The sequence below is a fragment of the Embiotoca jacksoni genome, unplaced genomic scaffold (genome assembly GCF_022577435.1).
Source record: "Embiotoca jacksoni isolate LCO1_2020_lvr unplaced genomic scaffold, fEmbJac1.0.p SCAF_43, whole genome shotgun sequence".
Classification (NCBI taxonomy): domain Eukaryota; kingdom Metazoa; phylum Chordata; class Actinopteri; family Embiotocidae; genus Embiotoca; species Embiotoca jacksoni.
Window position 1 is genome coordinate 869453 of NW_027185396.1, and position 20514 is coordinate 889966.

At 40.0% G+C, this 20514-nt stretch overlaps 2 protein-coding genes, 1 long non-coding RNA gene and 1 pseudogene across 4 annotated transcripts; 1 reads left to right on the plus strand and 3 right to left on the minus strand.

Moving 5' to 3' along the window:
* Window positions 1–728: 728 nt before the first annotated feature.
* LOC138210154 (tumor necrosis factor receptor superfamily member 14-like) lies at window positions 729–9104 on the minus strand. The gene is made up of 8 exons (XM_069169119.1): window positions 8989–9104; window positions 8111–8250; window positions 6433–6526; window positions 6066–6191; window positions 5628–5783; window positions 5154–5241; window positions 4869–5047; window positions 729–1003 (listed from the first exon to the last, which is right to left on the minus strand). Exons 1-8 carry the CDS (start codon window positions 9029–9031, stop codon window positions 729–731), a joined length of 1101 nt encoding a protein of 366 aa, XP_069025220.1. The 5' UTR covers window positions 9032–9104.
* A 1291-nt stretch (window positions 9105–10395) lies between these two features.
* On the minus strand, window positions 10396–14853 carry LOC138210173 (uncharacterized). 2 transcript variants are annotated; one of them, XR_011179229.1, is made up of 3 exons: window positions 14684–14853; window positions 14462–14577; window positions 10396–12398 (listed from the first exon to the last, which is right to left on the minus strand). It is a non-coding gene; the product is annotated as an uncharacterized lncRNA (long non-coding RNA). The 2 variants fall into 2 exon arrangements; XR_011179228.1 differs by having other exon boundaries at window positions 14455–14577.
* An 859-nt stretch (window positions 14854–15712) lies between these two features.
* Window positions 15713–16678, minus strand: LOC138210223 (E3 SUMO-protein ligase ZBED1-like). Its single transcript, XM_069169253.1, has 4 exons — window positions 16482–16678; window positions 16284–16401; window positions 16032–16171; window positions 15713–15952 (listed from the first exon to the last, which is right to left on the minus strand). The coding sequence occupies exons 1-4, from the start codon at window positions 16548–16550 to the stop codon at window positions 15800–15802; spliced, it is 480 nt and encodes a 159-aa protein (XP_069025354.1). The 5' UTR covers window positions 16551–16678; the 3' UTR covers window positions 15713–15799.
* Window positions 16679–16891: 213 nt separating this feature from the next.
* Window positions 16892–18814, plus strand: LOC138210216 (general transcription factor II-I repeat domain-containing protein 2A-like; annotated as a pseudogene).
* The last annotated feature ends 1700 nt before the right edge of the window (window positions 18815–20514 follow it).

Genomic DNA, 20514 nt, shown 5'->3' on the forward strand with positions numbered 1-20514 from the left:
CAGAAGTCACTCTTATTATTTTAAATGCAAGTATTGGTGAAATACACTGTATGAATTTGACTAAATATTTTCCAGTTGACTGTAGCTCAGTCACAGGAAGTGAAGGGGAAACACTGTTCTCTGTGTTTTTCCCCTCCCCCTCCCTCTGTTAGTTTTCCTGTCTGTGTTTGTTTCTGTCGTGGGTGTCTCCTCTCCCCAGACTCCGATCACAGCAGGATTTCCTGATGGTTGACACAGCTGCTCTGAATTTTCCTCTGATCACCACCCTGCAGTATATCGACTGTGGTCTTCCACTCTACAGCTGTCACATCATTCCATTTAGTCAACCTGGTGTAACAAGTCCTGAGTTACAGACAGTGGGTTCCTCCGACAAAAGACACTTCAGCCACATGTTTCCCCTGTTAACAGGGTTTATTTCCTCCAAATCCATCCCGGTCACCGTGCCTACGCTCTGCTGCTGTGCCCCGAGCGCTGGTCACGTTCCTCTACATTCACTCACCTCCAGCCTCCTTCTCACTTTATAGGGGAGAGCTCATCAGTCCACATCCAGATCAGCTGTGCTCATTAGTCCATATTCAGATCAGCTGTGCTCATTACATCTTCCTGCACTGTTCCCTGAACCACTCCCCCACTCTCTCCCCTCTGCAGCTGAGCTAAAACCACACCCCGCCACCACACCTGGTATCAGGCTTCTGGCCGCCAGTCGTAAGTTGGTGATTTCACCTACCTTATCCTCTGGTTCTGATGCTCTGGTTCTGATCCTCTGGTTCTGATCCTGTGTTCTCCACCTGATCCGGTCGCCTGTCCTCCATCCTGTGTTCCTGTGTAGTTTTCTCGTGGAGACTCCGGAGATTATCTTCCAGCTCCAGTCTCGTCCTGTCTGAAACCCTTCCTGCTCTGTCCAGTATGATCATCGAGATCACCGTTTGACTCATTCCTGTGGCAGCCATGGTTTGGACTCCGTCGCCCCGCGTTGAACTCATCCTCTGGCACCTCTCGGCCTCTGAACAACCTCCAGATTTACTCACCACCAGTTACCTGTTCTGCTGTCTCTCCGGCACCGAGTCAGCAGTTACCTGGACATCCAGCTGGCACTCACCTCTTCAGTTCCCCAGTACACCAGAACAAACCGGCCACACACTCCAACCTCCCCCGACCCTCGAGAGGAGTCCTTCCTGTCCACTCACCTGGCCTCAGGCTTCCGGCCCGTTTCACCTCCAGGACTCAGCCTGTTTACTCTGTGTTGTGAATTCTTCACGGACAGAGACAACACGGTTACGACGCTCTTATCTTGAAACTTTATTTTGACGTCGCGAACTGTTTCCGCTTCCGGTTGCGCTAATCATATATGCTCTGCAGGACCGACAGTACAGTCAGATCGAGTCATTGATGATGTAAGTCAGAGTACTGTAACTTTGGATTTATGTGGTAAAACGGTTCTGTTTATAGCTGTACTTATGTTCTTAAGTGCATTTAGTGTTAGTAAGTGTTTGTTATGCAATTAGCCGTTCAAATAATAGCCCAACGTTGAGCTAAGTGGCTAATCTGGCTAGCGAGCCTGTATTCCTGTGAATGTATATTAATGTTTAATTAATGTTAACTGTTGGTGATAATTCGGTTCTGTAATTCACTTTCTGTGTTTATTTCAGAAACTCGTCTTTCCATCTTTTGAAATCATTCTCCATCGTTCAGATCTGTCACCATCTGTCTCCAAGTTATAATACTGTACACCAAACTCAATACAGTAACGTGAGGAACAATCAGATGTCTGTGTTCTCTGACCAGAACCCTGTAGTGGTCAATATTCATCTTTACACCAGTCTCTCGGGTCCAATCCCCAACACTCAGACTCACATTCCCTTCTGGTTCTGGACTGCTCATTAAATATCATCTGTACAATAAACCTGTTGAACTTACTCTCTTCACCGTGTCTGCTTTTGGATCCAAATACATTATTCTCATGTTGCAGAGGCTGCACAAATCTGATCTCAGTCAGCTTCAAAGGGTCGGTTCTTTGTCTCTAAATGAATCATAAGTGTCTTCAGGCATAGTATCAAAAAAGACAATTGAACTGTCATTTCCAATTCCACCTTGAAAGCCAGGTATGCCTGCAGCTTGGCATTGCAGACCCTCCTCCCATGTAAGAACATATCACAGCCAATGTGCCTTTAAAATATATCAAATAAATACTGCGCCACTGACTGAGGATCAGGCTTTTGTTGGCCTATCGAGCGTTCTGCTGCCTCAAGATAGTCATTTCCAAACAATTCGCCTGACCACACCTCATTTTTTGACTAACGGTACATTTGCTGTTGAAACAACGTGGGTGTTGGACAGATAGAACAGCTGCATCCATCTGGAACTAACAGAGACACTGCCTTAGTCCTGCTTAGTGCCAGGTGTAAGATAGAGCCCTCACCCAGACTGGTCGGTTATCTCCTCATTTTTGAGGCAAACTACCACACAGCTGGGTCACTGTTAACCGGGGGTAGATCGTTTAGTACATTAAACATTGTAGGAACTACAGCATTGATGCTTCCAGTCCTATTCAGTCTGTGAAGTTCAGAATAACATGACTTTGTTGGCCTAATTGTGACAAAATACGAACGTATTTCATGAGAGAAGTTGAATGGGAGTCTATGGAGGCTTTTTGGAGCCGACCCCAAGTGGCCTTTGACACCGAGATAACTGATGGACACATTTTATTGACTGAATTTGATGTGACCAGTTGAATTGGAGTCTGTGCGGCACCGGATAGTATTGCAGCTTAAGGCACTTCCTTAAGTCTCGGGCATGTTGGCATAGGCCGAGTTTTTCAGACCCAGAGGGGAGGTCCACTTGAGTATTTACAATTTATGGTTTTGAGCAGATGGGATTGGGTAGTTAGCTTTAGCCATAAAAGCTGAGTCAGAATTAAGATACAGTTGCCGTGTGGCATTCATCAACGACGAGCAGCACCGAAACCGTGATATCACGTTGTAACACATTACAGCTATTTATAAAAACTGTTCAGAACATACTCCAACAGGAAGAAACTGAAAGCCAAAGGGAGCTGCCCTCACCTATCTCCTAATTCTTCCACTCTCGAGGCTTACGTAGGTCTACCATCACACAAGAGCATAACCAGTTCCAAGGATCACTTTTTCTAAAGGAGAATGAAATTGTAACAAAGGCAGCGAGTTTAAATTCAATATGCATGAAGGTGTTCTTGGAGAAGCTCGTGTATGCACCTCTACCAACATGATTAACTGAGGATGTCAAATCACATTTTAGCTTCAGACTCTGGTCCGGTCCTTCTTTATGTAAAACCACCAGTAGTCAGTTCTTCAACATTGTTCTCTATTATTCAAAATTAAAGTTTAATATGTGTACAAAGGTGCATTTCTGCATTTCAAATCTGTACAAATTGTTTGAAGGACAGAGTAAACAAACTTGTAAAAATCATACGGTATGTACACATGAAAAGAGGAATATGTCGGTTACACTAAGGTGTGTATTGCACACAGGAAGTGTGGAAAAACTGCAAGAACATAAAAAAAGAAACCACATGCACACCAAGCGTCTGTCTTAGCAAGATCACGCTTTTTTTTCTTAGAAACCTGATGAAGAACTACAGTGTGGCGTCCACCACAGACTTTATTAGCATTTAGTAAGATATTTAAAGTATCCACCTGGTTTTTATTCATATTGATGAGACAACTGAATTTGTCTCCCTGTATATTATTACATACTGAGTTACAAAGCCACTTCAGCGTGAACCTCTTTAAACCTTCACTTCCACAACTCTACAGTTCCTGAATTGAACGAGTGAATTTTTGACTTCCGAGACTCTGAGATGCACTTTTTTAGTTTTTATCCAACACATTTGTTGTTTTGTCATTTCCAAATAGTTTTGTCATTTCCAAATAGTTTTCCAAAGAATACTTCCAAATTCAAGAACACATCTCTTTGGCCTGAGCGCTTGTGCAGCTTGACACACGCTGGAATATATTTTAACATAAATGCTTGACTGGTACAGGAATTATTATTTCATTTTTTATGTAGAAAACTCAGCAGTCAGTATTCATTCAGCACATTGTTACTTTCAGTAACTCTACTGGTAATTCAGATCGGGCCACAAACAGACTCATGCAATTATAAGTAAATATTTAGTATGTTCAATGTCCTTCCAAAGTAAAATGTCTCTTTTGATGAAAATGGTTCATAAATATCGTCATGAAAACAGTATAAAGAATAATCTCATCATGCTGCACATCAACACACATCAGTTAAGTATGTACAGTATAAACAGTCCCATGCAGCACGATTCACTGTCACAAAGCAGGAAACTCCACTTGTTGTATTTCTGTTCACTGCAAAGACAACGTGCCAGCATCCAGCAGGGTTATAACAGGATTCTAGAACACATTTACTCTGCAGTGAAAAGATGTTTATCTGTTCATCTACATGTTGGGTCTGTCTGAGGAGAGAAATACATTCACTTAAAGCAGAGACGTCTTGTACATTTGTAGATGTGACTCAGTCAAACAGTCCTCCATCACTGAACATTTCAGAGAACAACACACTGCTGTCTTACCTGCTGCTGTCCACACCCGATCCGTCTTCAATAATTCTGCTGCAACTGTTGTTTCCTTTTTGGTGAAAAAAAAAACCCCAAGACATTTCATTATCTAAAACAAACAAAGTGTTGTTGTATATTACAGAGCAAATTACAGTGACAACAAACCTACCCTGCTGTGAGGGGCTGCATTTCCTTGTTTGAATATACCTACAAAACCAATTAAAAGAAAATAATCAGCATCATTACTTGGAGGAAATGTTATCATCCAACAAAACCACAATAACATTTTAATAAATGCAATTCTTACCATTTAGACATGTGGTCTTTGTTTTGAGACAGTAAATTATTAATACAAATAAAAAAATCAATAAAAAAGGCACCAAGATGCTGATCACAATTTCTGCCACATTTAAACTTGGTTTTCCACATTCAGCATCAGTCAAAGTTGTTCCTGCTTTTATCTTCTGAAGGTTTATTGTTTCACATCTGGAATAACAGAAGGAGATTTTACAGGAAAATATACAGATATTACAAATTAACTGCTGCTTCAAGAAATCAAATGTGTCCATATCTGATGTGAAGCTTCACTTACTGTGTGTGTTGCTGACAAGATGTAAATGTCCCATTTGAAAATGTTCCATCAGTGCAGTCAGAGCACACACTGTCTCTGAAGGCTGTTCCTGCACAAACACACATGATATACAGCTGCATGAAAGGATTCAAAGTTTTACATGACAAGTAATGAGCAGATTGGATGACTGTCTGACAGCTGGATAAGAGAAACAGTCAGTCAGCATTTAGTTCAATAGAAGTACCAGACTGTAATCAATAGATATCAGTATTGAAGGACAACTGAGCAAATTCCATTCACTGATGGAAGTAAAGATGTGGCAGGAAGCACCACAAAATAATCTTTTGTCCAGCCATATGTTTCATGTGAAAACTCTGCTGGTTCAAGATCAAGGCCAGGTCAGTCTTACTGTAATCATTAATCATCATTAATCATTGGCACGTTTGAGCTCAGTATATATAATATATTCTTAAAAGTCAGTCCAAGAAAACCAACCTTTCTGGCTGATGTATTGTCCTGGCTGACAGGTTGTGTGTTTCTCTGCTGCTGCACAGTTGCCTTCTGTAGAGTCAGTACAGTAGAATCCCTCCAGTGGTTCACAAACTGTATCTGATGTTACTGTACATGACCTCTTTACCTTCAGACCAGAACCTGTCAACACACATGGAGGTTAAACACAGTTAGAAAACCTCTATTCTGTTTGTATCTGCTACAGAGCTACATGCTGCTTTTTCTATCTATAAGACACCTTCAGTGTTTACAACTTCTTCAATAAATGTGATAAAATAACTCCTCCAAATGATGAATTCATGGGAAACATCTGCATAAATGACTTGTCTGGATTTGATTTAAACTGTTGGTACTGTACGTATCAACCAGTAGACATTTGATTTTTCTCTTTCAAATGATTAGAAAATATGAACAGATATTTACCTGCATCACAGATTGTGCAGAGAGTACATTGTGATAATCCATTAGGTTTATCCATGTAGGTTCCCTCTATGCAGGGCAGACATGAAGTGCTGCGGAACTCGGTACAATGAATTTTAACACGACTTCCTGTTGAAAATAATTATTTTAAATATAAATAAACATAAAAAAAAACCTTTGATTAGGTAGGTGGATGTTGTCCACCAATAACTTCCTCTTGTGAACATGAAGAGCAGCAGCAGAGAGCAGTGAAACTTCACTGACTCCACTGATCTAAACACAAACATCATTCACACTTACAGCATAACAGAAAGACTCCATATGTGATGATCAAAGTGAAATGACCCTTCAGCCTTCAGTTGGATCTTACCAGACAGACATTTAGGACAGCATTCATCCCCGATGAGATACTCAGCTGGATGACATGTGATGGTGGGACCACTGAAGACTTTCATCACAAGTATCTGTGAAGAGGGAAAACAAGGGTTTTTTCTGTCTCAGTGAAATCTCAGTTGAAATAAAGAGCAGCTTGATTCCAATTGCAAAATTAAAGACACGACAAATAAAGACAAGCAGGAGGCGGAAAAAAGGAAACAGACCGTAAGAAGTCACTGCAGCAACCAGGGGACGTATTCACAAAGATTCATCAGACTAAAACAAAAGAAAACATCTTGACCCTCAAGATGGAGAACAACTGTTCGGAGCAGGGAGGAGGACTTTTCAGAGGCTGAAGAATTTCTTGATCAGAGGAGAAAACTGCAGAAGTACAGCGAGGTCAGAGGAATATTCTTCAAACGCTGAATGACTGCACGTTAATGAAACGCTATAAATGATATCGTCCAGTGATGATGTTTGTGGTCGGTTTCCTTGGAGACGCTCACTTCTCCCTCTCAACACAATAACGGCTGAAATGAAAGTGGAAATATCAAAAACCCACTTTCACAGCCTCATATTGGGACGCAGTTCATTTTATTTCCACTGGATGTCATCGTCCATTCTTTTTTGATCAATCGCATCTTTTAAAAGGGTGTCACCTAGCAAAGGGGTTGACCACACCTCCTCACTAAGATAAGGGTTTCTGTCCTTTCCTCAATCAAGAGTTGCTCTGAGAAATTTCCTAAATCACAATCCAGTCAGGAGCTGTGGACTTTTGTGTGTGTGTTTCTATTATTAACAGTTTTTGAATTTTTATCCACATGCCCAAATCAATCACAGGCAAGTTTAAAACTGTGAATAAATGTGCTCAGAACTCATGAAGAAACATGATGATCATGTATAATTACAACCACAACACGCTAAAATGGGAATTAGAAGTTCCCAATCTGAGTCAGAAGAGTGAAGTTATCGTATTAATCATTATGTAAATGCAGAGAATTTGAATCACAGCAACAAGCAGGTAGTTTGCATCTGTTAAAGTGGAGTGGAGGTACACCAGTGTTTCCAGTATACACCATTCATTCAGACAGCCCACTAAATCTTACTGAATGTGCTGTTTGAATTCTGCTGGATTGCTGAGCTGCATAAATCTACAGCATGTCCAGAAATAAACAACTGTCTCATCAGAGGGAAGTCTCAGAATACAAAACTAGAATGAAGCTGACTTTTGAGCTCTTGGTTTATCAGATCCAAAACATAAACCCATTGGGGGCTGGTTACCACCACACAATTTAAATAAAAAACAAAAGAACAATCCCATCCCCTCACAGCCACCACTGGAAAAACCTTTACACCTATTTCAAAAGTTCAAACCGGCACTATTTCTGTAACATGCCTTCATCACCTTCCCACCCTCCCACCTCCCACCTGTTCTCTCTGGAGAGTTGTTGAACACAACAGCTTTAATTTCTCATTTTATTATTTGACTTTCATCGTGTGAAACCTGACATTATTAGATTAGATTAATAGAAGTAACAGAGTCAGAAAGACACAGTCAGACAAGAAAAGGAGTTTATAAAATCAGAAATGTTGCAGGAGGAATCATGTAATGTATAAATTATTATTCATTAAAAACAGCTTCCTGTAATTTTATGCTGTGAACAGTTTTTTACCAGAAACGTTGCAGCAGTCAAATGTTTTCTTCTCCAGATCATTTTGTACAGCAGGATGAAAGTTCTCTTGGACGGAAGATAGAACTTCACTGAGATTTGGTATGAGTTGGGTTGTACAATCCAGAACATCAGGACAACATCTGGAAACAAACAGACATTATAAAAGCTGCACTAACCAGGAAACATGTTTACTGTGAGGAAGAGATCAGCTGACAGGTTTGAAATAGTTAACATGAAGCTACAGAGCAGGTTTCAAGTTGCTGACTTTGTTTTCTCTTCGTCAACATAAAACTGTTTTTAGCTCAATGAGCTGATCAAAGTTCACATTATTACAACTCCAACTTTCAAACTTCATCCAATCTTTATGACTGATAGATATCTTGAGAGTTCTTTGTCAGTTACAGTTGTTCTCTCACTTGGAAAACGTTATGAACCAAACCAATATACAGATACAGACAAAACTCAAGAGATGTAAAACAAAGGAATCATTGTGGTCCGTCGGGACTGGATCATTGAGGTCTCTGATCTGATCCACAACGTTCACTGTTCATGTCTGTACAACGACTTGTTCTGGATTAAAGTCTATTTCTGCATTAAGAGCTGCTTCACTCTGCAGGTACACGAAGTGAAACCGTTTTTAAAACTCTTTTCATCTATTTTACATGAACATGTTAACAACAGCTGCTGCGTATGAGGAAATACTTTCGGTATCGACGTTACGAAACAGAAAAAAAACCCAAAATAAAACACACACATTGTATGAACTGTAACATTATTGTATTTTTCACCGGGAACTCAACAACACACTGATCTTTGTGTGTTAAGGCTGTTTGTAGATGTTACCAAATAACATGAATAACACAAATCAAGGAACTTACCGTCGACGGAGAAACACATACTACAGTCGTGGGTTACATCCATACAGTCTACGGTTACGTCACGGTGTTCAGGGTAGTTTAGGTGTCATCGGAAATATTAATTTCGCTGCGAAATAAATTTAAATACAGCAGGTTCAAAATAAGGTGATCGATTGACGTTCAGATGATCTTGATGTAACTGAAAGTACAAAGTGTAGAATCATAAAGGGCGGGTCTGTGTCCAACAAGACAGACAATGACTATAAAAGCTCTTTCCTCCCGTAAATCCCCCAAAGACAAGCCTCCACGTCCACATCGATACAGATGAGTGTAAATCCACAAATGGACACGGACATTGTATTAAGTGCAATTGTGCAGAACGTTTATTTAAACAAACAGGCAATTCATCACCATTAGAAACTATCAAAGATTTATTTATTTGTATTTATATATTTCGCAGTTTCAGTAAGACAACACAGAACTTTTATCAAACGCAAGTGATGAATAAAACACTAACGATTAAAAATGAAGGCACATCAATAGCAAACTATATTCCAGTTGGACTCCTGCTGACCGTGGCTCGGTACATAGATGCCACTTCACTGAACTCTTCTCCAGTGGGATCTTCAAAGAAGGAGGGATTCACAGTACGGGGGGCGGTGTGTGGTGGGGTGGGGTGGGGGAGTACCAGCCTAGTCTAACCTGTCCCTGTTACCAGCCAGGTGTACTAGTACAGGTTAGACTAGGTAAAAACAAAAACAAGAAGTGGCAGCTATATGAAACATTCCTACTATAATCGTATTTTATAACCAAACTGCAGCGCTTCTCTTGGAGGACTATTTTTAATCTGAGATTAATTCAGTGTGATTTCAAGTAATTAGGAGAATCTTGATGACTAAAATCCCTTCAGGTCTACAGACCTGACTTCATGTTCTGTATTTTGACGACATACTTTTAATGTCAGATACAGAACCTGTTTACACAAAACACACAAAAACACGTGGGTTTATCCACAAATAATCCAAACAACCAAACTCGCTCTTCTTTTATTTGTCAGAATGAAATGATCTTAGTTGAGCTGGCCGGTCCCTCCGGGTCAAACGGAAGCAGATGTTTGACCTGATTTTAGGGGAATTCTGAACGTAATCTCTCAGTTTCAGTCAGTTATGTATGTTTGCTCTTTAAATGCACACACTCATAGATTTATGGCATGGCTTCCTGAAAGTAAGCAGCTAAAAACTCATGCATGAAATTAACAGATAAGAGAGGAGCTGACACATGGCAGTATGTCTGGATCTGTGGTGGTCTTTCCTTTTCTTTACGAGGTGAATTAATGAAGCACACAGCAGCTCATTATGAGATCTTTTTTATGGGTTTAGTCAGCAGCAGCTGCCGCCTTCTTTCACTTGGACTGTTATTCATGGGAGATTCATGGGTTTTTAACTCTAGTTTGTATTGGAAAATGTAGAAAAAAAAAACTTGGTTGCTTTATTCAAAATAAAGAATGAAGAAATCCACATATTTGGCATTAAAATCTAAAATCCCAAACAAATAAAAAGTACCGTAAAATGTTACAGCTAAAAAAAAAAGATTGGATGTGAAGAAACAAGTCCCAAATCTGCCATGTTGGCATTATCTTGAGCTGGTAGTTGTAGCAGGGAAGGACAGGGAAGTCAACTCTGTATGTCCAATCATTTGTGGAACCGAGATCGTGAGCACAAGACCAGATCTGTTTCACTTCATAAAACACAAAGAAGTGGCTGAAAATAAAAATCTGATCTCTGTAAGTGAATTCCTCATTCCTACAACAGTAAACAACTAATGTAGCCTTTTAAAGTCTGATGCTGGTCAACTTTAGACTGTGTGACGAGTGTAAAAGTGTTTAAAGTTGTACATAGATGCCACTTCTCTGAACACCTCTCCAGTGGCATCTTCAAATCAAACACTACCAGACTGTGAACAGTTTATTTCCACAGGCGATAAGACTGTAAAACATTAACCACTCTGCACCCTGTTGGACTATCTATACTAATTCACTGTCGACCTTTACTACAGGACAAACTGGTCACTATTATGTCTTGTGTTTATTACGTTTCACCCTGGTCCTGAGAAACATGATCTCGTTGCACTGTATGTGTATTAATGTGGATATGGTCGGAAAGATAATTAAATTAACCGTCTCCGTCTGTAGCCACAACAGACCTGAACTTATGGCAACACAGATTTCAGGAGGACGTAGTGACTTACGCCAGGGAACCTGATGGGATATTATTATTAATAATAAAAAGGTAATGAGAAATAATTAGACAGTAAGTAAGAGAGAGGGAGACCAATGTTGAATGAAAATTTCCTCACAATTCCCCCTTTTTTATTTCCCCAGCCTTTATTGGAACCTCCTTCTGATCGGGGCAGGATGGAGCTCAGTGCTGACAATGACAAGACACTGGCAGAGATTAATAAAGTTTATGAACTTCTTATTCCACATATTCTTTTTGTCAAAACTTGACCCCTAAAATACCCACAATGCAACTCCAGATGGAGATTTGGCTGTTATGCTGGTGGTGGTTAATGTAACTATGAGAGGTCTGAAGAACTCAACATCCCCAACAATGTCATTTTCAAACCTGTAGTCCTCAAACCCAACCAACACTAACTCAAAAGACATCATGTGTGTTTTCCACTTTGGTGTTTAAAACTGGTATAACTCTCCTTTAATAAAAGTAAAATTATTTATCGTTATATCAATCTTCTTTTTTACATACTAAAGAATAAAATCTGACACTAATCACAGGTTCTGGTGTTCGAACTTTGTTTCCCACGTTAAAGTAGTTTTATGAGAACTGAAACGTGCAGCTTAATGAAACCTCTTTCACATCTTTAATTTCCTCATCACACCAGCTTTCAGAAAATAGCTAGTGATTGTGAAACACCAAAATGTTGCCATCAAAACTTTTTGTGACAAAAAGAGCCTCATTTCAAAAGCAAAAGTCTGCTGTTCAGAGACCAAAACTCCTTCTTAGCTGACAGTTACATGTAAAACTGTTGAATTTCTTTAAAGGCAAGTTCTTCCTCTCAACACTCACGTGATTGCTCAAAGGGGAACTGTTGGATTTCTACATGTTATACAGTCTGAAGGTCAAGCGCCTCGACGTGACTTATGATGTGGTGCTATATGAATAAAACTGAATTCAAACAGAATTTTATTGATCATGTAGGATTTGAATAATCAGGTTTCACATATATTACATGCAAACACTATTTCCCTTTCTGGTAAATATACTGGCTTGAATAAAATCCAGTTTAATTCATGCACCATGGGAGAAGAACAAAACAACACTGTTGGTTGTTTTGTGGAAAAGAACCTTCAGCATGCTTCTCTCCATATTCAGTCATGTGAACAGCATTTAGTTCATCAGCTGATCAGTCAGGCTCTAAAAGAAGGAAAACAAACCTGCTGTTCATTCAATGTGTTGTTTCTCATTCCATTACTGAAAAGTATTAGTTTATTTTTTTTAATTAATTTTCTAGTTTTTGCTTATCGTTGAAAGTTTTTTGATACAATATAAACTCAGAGGAAGTCAGTCAATATCAAATATTTAGTTTGATTCATTACTTAACCTTACTTTTTAGTGATTTAACTTTTTTTTTAGTGAGTTTAAATAAATAAATAAATTTGGTTCTAATTAGCTGCCACACTCACACATGTACATTTTAGGTATCTTTAACCTCTTTTGTTGGAGTGCAAATTTTCCTCAGAGAGCAGCAACAGTAAAATACCTCATCAATACTCCCCAGATCTTATATATTGATTTGACACAAATGAGTTTCATTATCAATTAAAAAGTAGTAAAACAAGAATTATATCTTCTCTTGTAGTTTGTTGAAGATCAAGAATCATTGAATGTCGTTGAGTCTAATTTGTTGTGTCCCTGCAGGTATTTTTGTGTCTATATTTTACAAACACAAAAATGTTTTAAGAGCAAATTTCTTACCCTACATTCAAAACTCGAGTTTGTAAGTGAAAATATGAACTGAGAATAAAATTATTTGGATTGAAAAAAATCAAAATTCGAACAGTTTTGTTAGTTTTGGTCATTCAGACTTCTGCTTCTGAAATTACACTTTATTTCTGTTACAAAAAGTTTTCATTGCAAATCCGGCCCTCTTGGGTCACAAGTTAAAAACTTTTGGTTGTGAAACAAAAACTTTTGGTTGCGTAGGAATAAGCTGAGTTGGACATAATGGGCGGGAATAGATGTGAGTTTCTATTGGTGGGTTTGACGCCCAAACAGTGCACGACTAATCAAAGAAAGGAGACGTAAAAACCGCTGACTGAGCATAAACCAGAACCAGCGCAATGCAGTGTACTCCGATAAGTGCTGGGAGGAATAGCTACCTCTTCTGGCCAGGACTCCACAGTTTACACTGAAGTACAGGCCCATGGCCTCCTTCAGGGATGAGGATGAGCTCATGCTTGATGGAAGGAACACTGCTTTGGAGTCAAAGAGGCCGTCTGTGTGAAGGAGGAACGACCATCCCTGAACCAAGGAGGGGGCCTAAGAGTACAACTTTTGCTATTTTAAAATGCTGTGATTGCACCTTTTCCCCAATCCTGGGAATAATAAACTTGGCCATTGTAAGTAATGGACACATCATATGCTTTTAACATTCGGTTTTCAAACATGGCCAGACAGCCAGAAACACAGACCCCGTTCACACTCTACCAGGTGTGGGCAGATGATTTTCTGTTTCAGGTGCTTTTCACACATTAAAGTAAAATTTCCCTCATTGACACGTAAATGTCAGATCAGCCACAGTGAGGAGGAGGACGACTCAGCCAGTGACACGTCATATTTCCAGTCTCCTCAAAGATGGAGCATTATCAGAATTTACTTGGTCTTTATTATCCATTTTTATAACCAATTAAAGTGATATATACACTTCCCTCTGTTATTCTAAATTCCTATTTTTTATGGACTCTGGTTTAGAAACAAAGTATCACGTAAAAGTACGTAAATAACTCAAACCACACCCATCACTTAATCCTATTTAAATGAAGTGCTTTAGTCTCTCATGTTTGGAAGGAAGAAGGTTTGATGAAAGAAGCTAATTTGTTTGTCCAGTTATTTTACTCTCTGTACTTTGTGGTATATCGTGTGTGTCTGGGATCTCACCCCAGGAAATACTTTACAGACTTCGAGTATGGTTTTGAAGATTTCTTAAGACACACAGCCTCGTCACTGAAACAAGACAGATGTGCTTTTCAAAATAAAACAAACTGGAACTGTTGGGGAGGGAAGATTAACAAAATCTAAATCCCAGTGATTAAATGAATTTAAAGTATCTCATTGTGCCAATGTAGCTGCTGAAGTTTCATATGTTCTGATAAGAGTATGATGATCAGCCATGATGGATCTCTCAAATTACAACACATTATTATTATAATGTCCTCTGAAGTCCCCTAAATCTGACTGTGAGTCAACTTACTACAAACCAATATGATGTCTTCTGACTCTGAGACCCAGATTAGGCTCTCTTGCAAAAGCATCCACGTCTCCATGGAGATCATCTGGGTACCGATACTGGCCAGTGACTGTCACTCTGTCAGCCCTGCACACATGCAGATACAGAGAGTAGACACAAACATTACCGTCTGCACTCAGTCTTAACATTTAGGTGTGTGGAGATGTAAAGTGGCACACACAGTTCAGCTCACCTGTAAACAAACACATACTGCTCCTGGTAGTCCGACCTGCCCAGTCGCTCACTGGCCAAAGATTTATACTCATGCCGAGTGTCGTACCTGAATATTGAAGAGATACAGACAGACAAGTGGGAGAAGCTATTAATATTAGTGTGAAAAGAGGGAGTTGTTTTCTGTGTGTGTGTGTGTGTGTGTGTGTGTGTTGTGGGATCTGATTAAAGCATATGTGGGCTCATATGATGTACATTCGAAATACATACTGACTGTAATCATTAGAGAACACATTGCTTATGCAGGAACTTATCACGTGTATGAAATATGGCCAAATGTAGGATGCAACAGTGCATCTTATTAGGAAATGAAATGTGTTCCAGGGAACTGAATGTGTTGACTGTTTGTCTTTACATAGAAAACAGGAAAGTGTGTGGGAGGATCACGTGGGGTGCAACTCGCTATCAGGCAAGAGGAGGTGTGGCTTAAACGGAGGACAGTGGAAAAGTACTGAGACAAACATATGCAAATGTTCCCGCCACAGTATAGGTCATGCCTCTTCCAATAGTATAAGACTTATACTATGCGTGCAATACAACTGTGCTGCTTTTATTTTGAAAAGTGTTATTTATGGACGTATGTCCGTGTATAACCTGTGAGTGAAGGTAGTGATGGTGAGATGAAGCCTCATGAGGCATCCAACCACTTCAGCCAATTGGTTCTAGAAAGGGTTCATTACTCGGAGCTTCATGTGAACACGAAACCACCTGCTGGCCAAGTGTATAATCACAGGCAGCTGTATCTGAACCACATGTGATGCATTGCATTTTTGTGTCTGTTATGGCTGTTGGGAATGACTATGAATTACAAAAATGTATGACCAAATCATTTCTGTACATAAATTATCACATATGTGCATAATAAAATATTTTTTGAATGTATTCTGTGTGAGTAAATTTTCCCAAAATGGTAGTATCATATGATATGGCAGGTTGTGTAATCATGTTTTTCTGTCACTTTAGTAAAATGTCATGGGCTTAAGCAGGCAGAGGACAGTGGAAGTGCTTGTGGAACTAGGAAGAGGGGACTGAATATGCTTGTGTAACTTGGACAATGATGTACAGGACAGGGGACATTTTATTCATTTTTATTCAGAAATAACAGTTTCTCAACAGTTTTTGGTTTTGTGGATGTCCACATGTCAGAAGTAAGGCTGACAGCAGCCACCTTTTCCACTTTAGCCTTCTCCTTAGCTGACTCATACTTGGCCTCCACCATGGCCTTCAGAGCCTAAAGGAAAAAATATATAGTGCTGAACTGTGAGACACAATAAAGTACTCATTTGTTTCATGCATGCACCCGTACATACCTGCCTTGTAGGGAGAACATAATTAGGATCCAGTTTGGACACAAACGCCCTGAATCCAACATCATCCACAATACTGAAGGGCTGTGTGTCCTTCACTATCATGGAGACGAGGGCTTCATCCAGCTCTTGTTTTCTGGTGGCTGGTTAAAAGAGAATAAATACAGTGTCTGTTACCTGTCTTTATTTGCACAATAAACAAAAGTGAAGAGGGAAAAATTGTGATGGTGCATTTGTAATATTGTAATGACTTACCTTGGCTGGGTGAAGCTCCAGTTTCCTCCTTATTCTCATGCAAGGCACGGTAACGCCTCAGCATGGATGAGGTGTTGTTATTGTACCCCAACTCCTTGGAGCACAATAAACACCTCACCTTTGAATAAAATAAGAAACTGTGAAAAATGCAGTTCTTGATAAGCAAACCTAATGTGTCTGAAATAGAGTTAGATTTACCTTATTAGGAGTTATCAAATCAAAGTGTTCCCACACAGGGGAAATCCTCCTCTTCCTATCTGGCTCCATCTTATCACCTCCTTCTCTCCTCTCTCTCCTAAATCTCCAAACTATCTCTCTCTCTCTAACTTCTCCAAACTATCTAAACTCTCAACTGACCTCAACTCTCCACCATCAACCCACATTTTGAACGGAGCCTGAGGGGTTTATATTGCTGTCAAACCTCCCAGCAAAATCTGAACCACTTCCCGGAGCAGTCACGTGGTACAGCCGGGCAGCGAGGCTTCGGACGTCATCATTTTTGGCTCCTCCCCTAAATGAAGCAAGCCTCGACACGCGCTTCGAGGACACGCCCCCTCCGTTACTCGACACGCACTTCGAAGCGTCGGCACACCTCGTGACATCACTAAGTGAAGGTGCACAGCGACAAGTGATGCCCGGTTACCCCCGAGATGTCAGCTCACGCTAAAAAAGGAAAAGTTGATGACGAATGCCGTGTTTTCAACAAGACATGGACTGCCAAGTATTTCTTTACAGAAATTAAAGGTAAAGCCGTGTGCTCAATTTGTGGTACACAGGTTGCTGTGTTTAAAGAATATAATTTGAATCGCCACTACACGACGAAGCACGAGGATAAATACGGGAATCTGTCTGATGAAGAGCGCGCAAGGGAGGCTGATGCGTTGATGGTAAAACTGCAGAGGACAAGTTTCGTCATTTCTCACAAAATCGCCAGAAAAAGTAAGGCGTTTTCTGACGGAGAGTTTATTAAGGAGTGCTTATTGGAGAAGAGGGGCGCATTTGAGAACGTGTCACTCTCCCGACGCACTGTAACGAGGCGGGTTGAGACCATCGCTGGAAACTTGGAGCTTCAGCTGAAGAACAGAGCGGCCGACTTTGACTGTTTTTCGCTGGCTTTGGATGAGAGCTGCGATGTACGTGACACCGCCCAGCTGCTCATCTTCTTACGTGGGATAACTGCAGACTTTCAAATCACGGAGGAGCTGGCAGCCATGCAGTCAATTAAAGGGACAACCACAGGTAATGACTTGTTCACAGAGGTAAATGCGTGTTTGGACATGTTAGGACTGAAATGGGACAAGCTGGCAGGTGTGACAACAGATGGTTGTCCAAATCTGACGGGGAAAAATGTTGGACTTTTAAAGAGGATGCAGGATAAAGTGACAGAAATTAACCCTGTGCAGAAATTGACATTTTTGCATTGTATTATACATCAGGAAGTGTTGTGTAAGACAGTGTTAAAAATTAACCATGTTGTTGATGCTGTAAGTAAAACAGTTAACTTTATCAGAGCGAGAGCGTTAAATCAGACAATTTGTTGCACTTTTGGAGGAAAATGAGAGTGAACATGGTGACATAAGCTACCACAGCAACGTCAGGTGGCTCAGCCTGGGCAAAGTACTGAAAAGTGTCTGGGACCTGAGAGACCAGATTCAGAATTTCTGTGGGAAGAAAGGACATGACATCCCAGAACTTTCAGATGAAGACTGGGTGGCAGACCTCAGATTCGCTGTGGATGTGACTGCACTCATGAACGAACTGAATGTCAAACTGCAGCGCAAGGGCCTTTTTGTGCATGAGATGTACAGTGCAGTGACGGCTTTCAGGAGAAAGTTGCAGCTTCTCTCAAGCCAAGTGAAGGACAACATCCTGACCCACTTGCCAACACTAAAGGAAGCCACAAGATCGGCCGATCACCTCCACAAGTACTCAAGCAAGTTAGAAGCACTGCATGGAGAGTTTTCGAGGCGATTTCAAGATTTCAAAACTCTTGAGAGTGAAATGCACATGGTTTCTTCTCCCTTCAACTGCAGTGTGGACAATGCACCAAGCGATGTTCAGATGGAGCTCATTGACCTGCAGTCTGACCTACTTCTGGCAGAGCACTTCAGGTCAGTCTCACTGCTGGACTTTTACTCCTCCCTCAAAGAGGAGAACTTTCCACACCTGAGGAGGCATGCTCAGAGGATTCTGGTCCTCTTTGGATCCACCTATGTATGTGAACAGACATTTTCTGTGATGAAGTTCAACAAATCCAAACACAGATCCTCTATCACTGATGAGCACCTCTCAGCTGTCCTTCGCATAGCCACCTCAGACATTCAGCCAGATTTCAATGCCCTTGTTCAAGCCCAGAACAGACTGGATTATTCGCACTGAAGAGGTCAAATGAGGTGGAAAACATAACAAGTTATTGTTTGTTGTATTGCAGTATTTCTATAAACTTGTTAAGTTGTTTGTTGTTTTTCCTTGTTTGTGGAACAAAGTTAAAGTGTGAACAAGTTAAAAATAAATTGCAGTGATTCAAAGATTGTTTTTGTTTTCTTATTTCAATTTCACATAGCCTAATATAAATATTTAAGGATTAAGAGTTTAAATAAAACCATCAAAAGCAATCTTCTTTTGTATAAAGTTAAGTTAGGTTAAATGAAATTATTATTATTATTATTATTATTAAATTTTTTTTTTTTTTTTTTTTTTTTTTATCTTACGGTATATAAAAAATAATATTGAGCAAAATTTAATTGAAATATTGTCGATGTGGCCCTCCAGCAGTGCTCGGGTTGCTCATGCAGCCCCCGGTAAAAATTAATTGCCCACCCCTGGTATAAGTGTATGTGCCGGAAAGCGGGAAGTTAGAATCCAACAAAGAGACCTTTGTTGATGTTGGGCTCTCCAAGATATCTTGTATGCTATGCTTAATAAAAATAAGCTAAGACCGGTAACTGCCTAAAGACTGCTTCTATCAACGGACTCGGGAAAACAATTGGGGTTACAACAGTGTGTGTGTGTGTGTGTGTGTGTGTGTGTGTGTGTGTGTGTGTGTCAAGAGTGTGTCACAGAGGAGACATCGGGAGGCTGATAAAGAGGAGAGCCTTCTTACATCACTTTCCATAGAAAAAGATTGATATCACACAAACATGCCTCCATGTATTTAAACACTGTCCTCTCCTGTCGGGTGTCTACAGAAGCAGCAGGACGTGTCCATGCTGTGTGGCAGAAGTCAATCCACCAATAGAAACTGCGTCTCCATCGTATGTCCCGCTCACTACATCCAACTCAACTTATAGGTTTTTGACTCGATAGCAAAGGTTTTCAATTTGCAGCCAAAAAGTCTAGTTTCAGAAGCAAAATTCTTAATTCTGTAATCAAAACTGTAAGAGCAAATTTTTTTTTTTGCATTGCAATAATCTTATTATCAGTTTATATATTTTTACTTACAAACTTGATTTTTTATTGCAGAGCAAGAAATTTGCTGTCAAAACTGTTATCTTTTTTTTGCTTGCATAATAAAGACACAAAAATACCTTCATGCTACTGGGTATGAGGAAATACAACAACAACAAAAAAACATTGCATGAACTGGAACATTATTGTATTTTTCACCGGGAACTCAACAACACACTGATCTTTGTGTGTTAAGGCTGTTTGTAGATGTTACCAAATAACATGAATAACACAAATCAAGACTTACCTGTCTACATCACGGCACTCGGAGGAGTTTAAGTGGCATCGGAAATCTTACTTTTGATGCGAAATAAATATGAAAATATAGCAGCTTAAAAAAAAGATGACTGACATGACGTTCAGATGATCTTGATGTGTAACTGAAAGTAAACAGTGCAGACTTATAAAGGGCAGGTCTGTTTCTTTCCCTCGATTCCTCGAAAGATAACCCTCCCAACCACATCGACACACAGATCCACAAATGACCTCGAACAGTTTCAAGTGCAACTGTGCAGAACGTTTATTTAAACAAACAGACAACTCATCATCATTGAAAACCATCAAAGATGTTTTTATTTGTCACGTCCAGCACGGCACTTTTATCCAGCTTTTACCAGCCAGGTGTACTAGTACAGGTTAGACTAGGTAAAAAAACAAACAAGAAGTGGCAGCTATATGAAACATTCCTACTATAATCGTATTTTATAACCAAACTGCAGCGCTTCTCTTGGAGGACTATTTTTAATCTGAGATTAATTCAGTGTGATTTCAAGTAATTAGGAGA